The sequence below is a fragment of the Bidens hawaiensis genome, unplaced genomic scaffold (genome assembly GCF_021521415.1).
Source record: "Bidens hawaiensis isolate Kalapana, Puna unplaced genomic scaffold, B.hawaiensis_p1.1 tig00008141_1, whole genome shotgun sequence".
NCBI classification, from domain to species: Eukaryota; Viridiplantae; Streptophyta; class Magnoliopsida; order Asterales; family Asteraceae; genus Bidens; species Bidens hawaiensis.
Window position 1 is genome coordinate 685,628 of NW_027491579.1, and position 9,620 is coordinate 695,247.

Sequence of the window (9,620 nt, forward strand, 5' to 3'; positions counted from 1 at the left end):
GAACTTGTCTTGAGTATTCTATTCGAGATCTGACGAAATGCTGCATAAAAAGAAATGTAATATATTTCCAAAAAAAATCAAACAACCACAACCCAAACTAAAATAAACCATATACTTGTCACCTAAACACTAAACCAACGCAAAACCCTATTATACCAAATTACTTCTTTTACTGGTAGAATTCAACATTGGTATTTTACCGGCAGACCGTAAAAAACTGGAATGCATTATTTCGATTTCCATTTACTTTGCTGCCTACAATTCGCAAAACCTAGGTTGTCTTCAGAATTTAAGGAGAAAATTTTCTCTTTAGCAATGAAGTTAGGAAAAAGTGGCGCCAAGAGGAACAAAAGCCACCATTTTGTGGGATTTCTAAAAGCGCAATGAAAAGATGAGCGAAAATATATGAACGATCTTTGGGCTGAGGAAATTGGTCTCTTGAAGGAATATGTAGAGTAAGTCAAACCCAATCCAAATATGCAGATACCGAACAAATGATGGTGGGGCTATTTGGCTCAAAGCCAAATGAACCGTTAGAGTTGAAAGTTACGTTCAGTGCAGGGTTGAAGAAGAACCGATCCACATCTTGGATAAAACCGGTCTTGACATCTGACCTTAAAAGAGTCATTAGGATTGTAAAAAAAATACATAAAAAATAGAGGATTCATCACACTTTGGGACAAAGAATAAAGCAAGAGCAAGAAAAAGATGAAAATATTGCAGAAGAAGCTCGATTAGTCGTACCCCTCTGAAAACCAACCACCCACACACCAAAACCTCTGGAAATATAATATATTTTAACGTATGCAAGACTTCAAAAAGTGGGTGGAGAATTGATCTCTCGACAAGCATATTACCTATAAGCCATACAACATTACACGTATGTCCAGATATAAAGCCGAGTGTTTGTGAACATTGCAAGCACGTGACGTTTTGCATAAGATGAAGCTCATAAAAGCAAACCATAGTTTTAAATATCACTACACATATTAACACATTTTTCTCTTATTGATTACTGAGACTTTCTGAATATCTTGGGATGTTTAGCTTCGGTTAACGTGTTGTTCGAAGAAGTTGTTTAAAGCTTGCTTGAGGATAAACAAGGTTCAAGTGTGGGAAAATTTGATGTATAAGAAGTTGTACATCTTTTCGGCACTAAAATATCACTAAATAAGCGTAATATCAGCAATTATATTAGAATAAATAACCACTAATGTTTATAATTTCTATTTATAGGTAAATATCATCCTAAGGAATAAAACGAGCTGATGAACAAAAATAAGCAAAGAAAAACGGTGAAATTAGACTTAACACACCCCATGGTGAATCAAGGTATGTCCAGTCTAGAGCATACAAAGTAAAGAAAAAATTCAGGAAGACAAAACATGGCCATGTTAACCTCAACACACCCATATTATCAAGAAAAAAAGAAAAGACAAAATAGAAGGTTCTGAAGCTTAACATGGCTGTGCTTTGCCAAAACACACCCCATGCTTAAAGTACAAGAGAAAAAGAAAAATTTGGACGGTTCTGGACTCACCACGGCCGTGCTCTGCTTACCACAACCGTATTTTCCCTTGTACAATCTGACAATGAGCATCCAATACAACAAGACTAAAACTCACCATGACTGTAATTTGCTCGCCACGGCCATGTTTTGGGCACCCGATCAGCCTATAATTTGAATGTTCATCTTCCACATTGAATACACCTTGGAACTTCATTTACTCCACTTCACCCACCTCTTTTCACCACCGTAATTTGTATCTAGTACTTTGATGTATAACACTATGCTTACTTTTGGCTAAACTTTCATAGTATCATCTTGGTTTATAATGAATCATAATTAAAGTTTAATAATATTAGTTAAACACGTGATCGGTTCTTAATAAGTAAAGATTATGTTGCAATTATCACTTGATGAGGAATGTTATATGATTATTAAAATATACCCCAAGTACCAAGCTTGATGATAAGCCGAGAAATTTCTAGTCTTGCGAGGCCTTGGCGAACCTTAAAATAGACACCAAGTACCGAGTTTGACGATAAGCCATAGAACTACCACTCTTGTAAGGGCTTGGTTGATAAATTAAGAATCTTTAAAAGAGACACCAAGTTCTGAGATTGATGATAAGTCGAGGAATCACCATTCTTGTAAGGTCTTGGTTGACAAAAAAAACAAAAATCCTAATATGAACACGGACCAAATGAATTATTAGTAGTAACTAATTATTTTAAAGTGAGAACTATTAACAATGTTTTGGGAAACGGACCGTTGATGTTTATCCACCAAAATCAGTTAATTACTTGTCAAGTGAGTTTGCAATATAACCTATTTTAAACAACTCTTGGGTGGTTATTACTTGAGTTCTATAATTGTTCAAGAGTTGTGTGGGTTAATACTTGGTAATTCAAGTTTAACCCTTTACAACTTAACTAATCTTAATTGGTATTTTAAGTATGATACAAAGGTTATTTTTACTAAAATATCAAGGGCTTACATAATATGATGTTTTAGTGGAGATCATAAAGTTATGCATATATTTTTCTTTAATTATCATGGAATAACATGGCTTAGAAATAAAGCGTTATTCCCAAATTTAATCGCCATAGAAATCTCATATCACATTTTTACTAACCAATTATTAAACCAAGTTAAAAAGATTTTGAACCAAGATGATACACTTTTATCCTTGATCATTTATCTTAAAAATACAAAAATACAAAAATATTGTCCTTTATTTATGCTTTTAAATTTCTCTTTAAAACTTATTAATCAAACCAAAACCATTATGATGTTTACTTCTTGTTAAAATAAATACAACGCTTTAGTAGTAAAAATCAAACAATTGTGCCCGTGGATCGATACTTGGTTCTTACCTATACTTTACTACATATACGATAAACACATTTGCCATTTTGTGTGTGGTTTAGTTAAGATAATAATCATTTTTAAAAATTTAAAAGTAGACATTGTGTGAACAAAACATTTAAAAACCTTACAACTTTTTCTACCCTATCCACACTGCACCACTTGCCAAATGGGCTATCGATTTGGGAAACATGTGATAGAACACAAACCAAAACCCGCAATCAAGGGGAAAGTATTGGTAGATTTCATCACAGAAGTACCGGTAGCGTGAGATGAAGATTGCTGTAGGGAACTAGAACCTCCCATGACACAAGAAAGGGATAGCATTTGGAAGCTCTTCACGGAAGGAGCCTCAAATGATGAAGGCTTAAGTGTTGGATTAAGACTCACAGATCCTGAAGGCCACGAATTTACATATGCCGTTCTCCTCGAGTTTAAAAGCACGAACAATGATGAGGAATATGAAGCCTTTCTGGTAGGCCTTCGGATTGCACGGAAGATGGGCGCCAGACATCTGGAGGTCTACGTCAACTCCATGTTGGTGTCAGACCAAATTGATGGGTCTTATGAAGCCAAAGGTGAGAAAATGGCTTTTTACCTAACCCAAGCCAAGGCACTGATGCAATCCTTCGCAACATGCAAAGTAATTCACATCAAGTACAACGAAAACAAGCAAGCTGACGCGCTTAGAAAGTTGGCGTCGGTAAGCTTCAAACACTTGGTGAAAGACATTAACGTCGATATCCTTTGCACCCCTTAAGTTCCCGCAAGGGAAGTCTATGTCATCACCACATACAGCGCGTCCTAGATGACACCCATTGTCAACTTCCTGTCCACCGGTATTTTATCGGAAGCCAGAGCGAAGGCTAGGAAGCTACGCCATAAAGAACTGAACTATCAAACGAAAGATATCGTCTTATATTGGCGATCCTACCTAGGACCACTTCTCTGCTGTGTAGATATGCAAGCTGGCAATTACCTTATGAGAGAAGTTCATGAAGGCATTTGTGGGGTACATGCAGGCCCGCGCATGGTGTTGGTAAAATCATGAATGCAGGGTATTATTGGCCAGGCATGCATGTAGGCACAGAAAAACAAATTCGTAAATGCGATGCATGTCAGCGCCATGCATCCAATACCCTTCGTCCAAAAAGTAACATGATACCGGTCACCTGTGCATGGTTGTTTCATAAATGGGCCATATACATCACCGGTCCATTCACAGAAGCGTCGGGTGCGGGTTAAATTTTTGATAGTCACAATCAACTATTTTACCAAATGGATAGAGCCCAAGCCAGTGGCAACTTTATCGCCGCCATCATTAAAAAGTTCATCTTGGAGTTCATTATTTGTCGCTTCGGCTTACCCAATAACGGAACGAAATTCGCCGACTAGAGCTTCACATGTGCTAACCGCAACATCATCGATTGGACTAAGAGAAGGCTAGATCGACATAGGTCCAGTTCGATAGACTAGATCAAGCAAGTCCTCTAGGCGCTTAGAACGCAAAACAACACAAGTAACATAGAAACGGCCATTCAGTCTTGCTTATGGAATGAAAGCGATGGTCCCAACGAAGGTAGGTCTGCCCTCACCTCTTGTCCTAGCGGTGGGAGAAAATAACGATGAAAAACAGCACATAGATTTAATGCTCCTAGAAGAACGGAGGGAGTTAAATGCAACGCGCGAGCACAACTACAAGCACCAACTACAAAAATATTACAATGCCAAAGTCAAAACTATGAGTTCAATGCAGGAGATTACGTCCTTCGTAAAAACGAGGCAAGTTATCGCCAAATTGGGAAGGACGTTGCCGCGTGGACAAAGTCATAGGAAAGGGCGGTTATGCGTTAATTAAACTCGATGGCACGCCAGTTACGCGAACTTGGAACACGGCGTAGCTACGAAGGTGTTATATGTAAATTCATTTTATTATTATAAAAATACGGGCCTAGGGCCATGGTACTATTAAGGAAAACGATACTCCGCGGTTGATAATTTTAAGGCGTTGATAATGTATAAATATATAAATAAATGATACAAGATATAAAGTGAAGTTTTCATTTCATTTATAACAAAATATATTTACAAAATAGGATACCAACATCCGTTGAATATACACAAAATACATAAGTCCTCAAACTACTTATGTACAAATCTATTCTGGCCGGGGGGGGGGGGTCTTCATAGTCAACTTTCTCTTCTTGCTCCCCTACCGCCGGGTCTTGATCCGTAACAATATCATCAACAACCGCAGACGAAGTGCTCGGCCTTGACGGCTCCAACAATTCCCTTTGCTTTTGTACACCATCTTCTTCTTTGGCATGCTGGGCGATGACAGATAAAATAGGGAACGACGAGGCATCGTATTCCGCCTCTGCAACTTGATATTCTTCTCCGACGTCAACAATATGGAGAGCATAGAGTTCTAGGGGAATCTGATCTTGCACATGAGTAAGTGCCTTCCGGAACCCAACCTTGTGTCCCACTTGCTACACTGCCGTCACAACACGCCCAACATTCTTCATCATGACGCCCAACCTACACAAAATATACAAGTCAGAAAAGACAACTGGTAGAATAAAGAAGTAAAGGACAAAGGAGAAACTAACCTTGCGGATGGCATGTTTTAGCAGCCACTCACAGTTATTGGAAAGGATGGCGTTCTGAGTGGATAAGATTTCAATCGTTTTCTAATGAACCGCCATGGCGTCAACAAGCTTACTAGTGTCCGTCTTCATGACCGCCTCCTCGGTCACCAGTTCCTCTAACCGCTTACGCAGATTAGCATTCTCTTGCTCATGCTTGGCATCGGCCACCTGTGCAGCTTGATCTCGACCGCGTGCTTCAGCAAGATCTTCATTAAACTTCTTGCGCGCGGCCTGACACTCCTTATAGAGCTCAGCGCGCTCCCGGATGAACTCCGCCAAATCCGCCTCTTCCTTCCTTGTCTTTTTATTAGCAGCTTCTAGAGCATGACGGTGCTCTGCCGCCTCCCGACTAGCTTTCCAGGCGGTATCTTCAAAGTTCCACAATGCACGCTCCATCCCTCGCTTGGAGGCCTCACGATCAACGTGCTCGGCGTGAAGGACATAATTATCACGAATGAGTTCTGCCAAGCTGGAGAGACCCCGGACAGTGTTGTAGACAACATTAAAGGATAGGCCACTGTGGGGTTGGAACTTACGCGCAATGCGCTCCCCAGGTTGGAAAGCATGCTCCAAAAACTCAACGCAGATAGTCGGGTCTTCAAAATAGGCACCACGTGTGATATTCCATCGAGGAAAGTATTCTTGATCAAATACAATGGAATCACGTAAGCCTATTGGCCCCACACGGCTGCCGCTAGCGCCTGCACCAACCTCGCCTTCGAGGTCTTCAAAAAATTTTGTTGGTCACAACCATCCCAATAGCAAAAGAGGGCATCTAGAAATTCTCTTTCCCATCAACGATATAAGCCTTTGATGGAGACTTCTCGAATTTCTTTAAAAAACGACAAAGGAGACCAAGTCAAGAACCTTACCAGCCGGTTGCTCTACTCGAACCTTAGGCGACTTAGCCAGGGTCGTTTCTACAAGTTGGGATGCTTCTCCCGTGGTCTTGACCTTAGGCGGAGCAACCACTTCCGCCGTTAAAGACTGCGCCGTTTCCATGGTTTCGACCTCGGACAAGTTAACCGCTCCCGTCGTCATAAGCGAACTCGCCAAACGAAGAAATCCAAGAAGTCTCGGTCAAAGGTCAGGGTCTCGACCTCGGACAAGTTAGCCACTCCCCTCATCATAAGTCTTCGCCATGGTTTTGACCTAGTCTTGGCCTCAGACGAGCCAGCAACACTCGTCTTCATTGGCGAGAAGACTAATGCTTCAAGGATTGTCTCCACGGCGTTTATTGGCACACTCTCTTCCACTTGTTGTTTCTTCTCTAGAAGCAGCTTTCGAGCCTCTGTGTAAAAGAAATGTTAGTTAATGAAGATAAAGAAGAAACAAAGAAGGAAAAAGTAAAAAGAAACTTAGCAAAGTAACTAGGGACTAGGCCAGGCAGCTTGACAAAAGCGCCAACTCGAAGTTTTTTTTAAATAGAGGAACCTTTTCCTCTTCTTCTTCATAATCCCTCGCCGAGGGCGCCACATTGTGTGGAACAGTGTACGCCTTCGTGCCCACGACAAACCCGTCAGACGAAAACAAGGACACCTTTCTGTCGCCAACAGTTTCAGGCTAAAAGACCGAAAGCAACGTGGTATCCCCAACGGTTCTAGTGCTAGAGTTTGGGAGTAATTTCGTGTCCACAAGGTTCCCAGTCCTCGTGGGAACGGTAATGGAGGAAGTGATTGCAAGCCAAATGACAAGTCCGAGACGACAACTTCGTCGTCATCATCATCCTCCAAGGCCTTCTAATTAGCGCCCTTCGAGGAGACAATATTTTTTCCGTCTCCGGATTGGGACTCTTTAGCCTTGAAGAAAGAAAGCCGCACAATATGAGACCGTTTACCTGAAAAATAAGAGGAAAACATTAGCGTCACTCTGAGACTTCAATCATAAAAGTAGATACTAACCCTCTCTTGGGTTGGCGAAGCACGAAGTTGGCAGCGAAGGTAATGCATGATCCATAGGGGCGGTAAAAACAAAGTTATTCGCCGTCTTGGTCAAGATCAACTCCTCCCGTGAACCCAATGCCTGCCGGAACAGAGTCTTCACAACTTCAGGCGCCGGCTGCAGCAAAAACAGCGGGTCTTCCATCTCTTCAAAATAAAGAACGAATACTTGAGCAAAGTATGGATGAGAGGAGGTAAAACCTTTAGTGCAAGGGATAGAATGTTACCTTGTATGCGCTTCTTGATGATCAGCACCTTCATCGCATCCTCGCCTATGCGAATTATCTTAAAGAGTACCGGTGCTCACTTCGGACACATGCGAATGGGAGAGAGGCTGCCCCTCAAAGTATTGTACAAGTCCGTGTTGGAATACGGAACTGGTTTGGGCTCTGGCAACTCCTTGCCCTCCGCGAAGTGCGTCACATAGGACAGTACACGAAATAATGTAGAAGAAGATACTCTTCTACTCATGCAAACTCTTCGGAGCATCCCCAGCGATCGCTTTAGCTCCCGATCGGGTGTACAAGTTGTACCAACCCTGGGAGTTCCTCCATTGGTAGAATGCTACCAACTTGTCAACTGAAGGGGCTATCCCCAAACAGTGACAAGCATACTCGAAATTGCGAAGGCGCGCCATCCAGAGTCGATGAACTTGGTTAGGTGCAACCCAAAGGCATCCAAAACCTCCAACAAGAACTGAGTGATTGGTAACCGGAAGTTGCCAATCGTGAAGAACTCCTTGTAAACGACAATATTGCCGAGAGGAGTGTCCTTCACCATATTGTCGGGAGCTGGTAGCTCCGACTCGAACATAGAGTCAATCCAGTAACCCTTGACCGTGTTGTCGAAGTCGTAGCGGTAAATCTGACAGCTGACGACCTCCAGGGTGAGAAGCTTCTTCTGACTCTTTTCCTTCTCCTGATGAGAAGGGCCAGTCATGAGGTAAGGCAATACAAAAACACCTGGAGAACACCGAAGGATTTTGAGAAAATGTTCGCTTAAGAGGATGAATATTTGCTGGAAATCTCTCTTCGAAAAAAAAAAGCCAAAGAATGAGGAAGGAATGAAGGAGAAATGAATCCCAACTCCTCTTTATATACCTGTCGCACATAATATGATGGGGGATGATCGAAGCAAGAAAAACAGGTGATCCAACTAGAAGGCGACACGTATAAGGAACAAACCTTCGTGTGTGTTACAGTTGGGCACATCACCGTGATTCTCGCTCACATGCCTGACACAGATGAAAAAGATATCGCCACCTCCACGTCCCATCACCCACGCGCCCTTATCCTTATCACCAAAAAATTCAAAATCTTCCGCCTAAATCTATGTTTCCAACAACCTTCCACTAGAGAAGCATCCGCCCATGGAAGGTTTCCAACAACCTTCAGCTGGAGAAGCATTCGCCTATCGAAGGTTTCCAACGTCCTTCCGCCGGAATAGCTTCCACCTAAGGAAGGTTTCAAACAACCTTCCACCGGAAAAGCTTCCGCCTAAGGAAGGTTTCCAATAACCTTCCGCCGGAAAAACATCCGCCCAAGGAAGGTTCCAAATCACCTTCCGCCGGAAAAGCTTCCGTTTAAGGAATGTTTCTAGCAACATCCTGTCACAAAGGTCTCCGTCCAAAGGAAGGCTTTTCAGTAAGCTTAATCCATAACATGTTCCCAATGAAAGAAGATTCTACCCGCGGGGGAAAATAGCGGGAGAAACTCCAGGACAAACACACATCACCTCATCAATCCATAATTCTTCTCAATGTTATCACATAAGGAAAACAATGGACTAGGGGGACATGAAGAGGTGTGGAGACAAACCCACCAAAGCACGCCTTTAGGCGCTGACTTACATCATATCAGGTGCCAAAAATTCTCTGACACATTGGGAAGCGTGGCACCAAAGATCATCTTAGGTATGGTGCAAAAAGGAAGTATTTTACTGAAAGTGGCGCTAACCAATAAGTATTGACAACACATAATCAATAGTACTACATAGTACAAACATCACCATCAATCACCTATGTTATCCATCAACCTTCAAGACGCATGTGAGAGGTCTTTGATTGGTGGAATTCTTGACATGGCAGACGACCCATAGCTTCTCTCCTCCCATCCGGTTATAAATACCACACAACCTTCAACGGTTAATGGATCTGTA

At 42.0% G+C, this 9,620-nt stretch overlaps 1 protein-coding gene across 1 annotated transcript; it reads left to right on the plus strand.

Moving 5' to 3' along the window:
- The first annotated feature begins 3,176 nt into the window (after nt 1-3,176).
- LOC143637186 (uncharacterized) lies at nt 3,177-3,632 on the plus strand. Its single transcript, XM_077104632.1, has one exon. It carries the CDS (start codon nt 3,177-3,179, stop codon nt 3,630-3,632), a length of 456 nt encoding a protein of 151 aa, XP_076960747.1.
- The last annotated feature ends 5,988 nt before the right edge of the window (nt 3,633-9,620 follow it).

Bases quoted from the DNA above. Each gene is read 5' to 3' on its own strand.
- LOC143637186 (XM_077104632.1), top strand. From the start codon at position 3,177: ATGACACAAGAAAGGGATAGCATTTGGAAGCTCTTCACGGAAGGAGCC.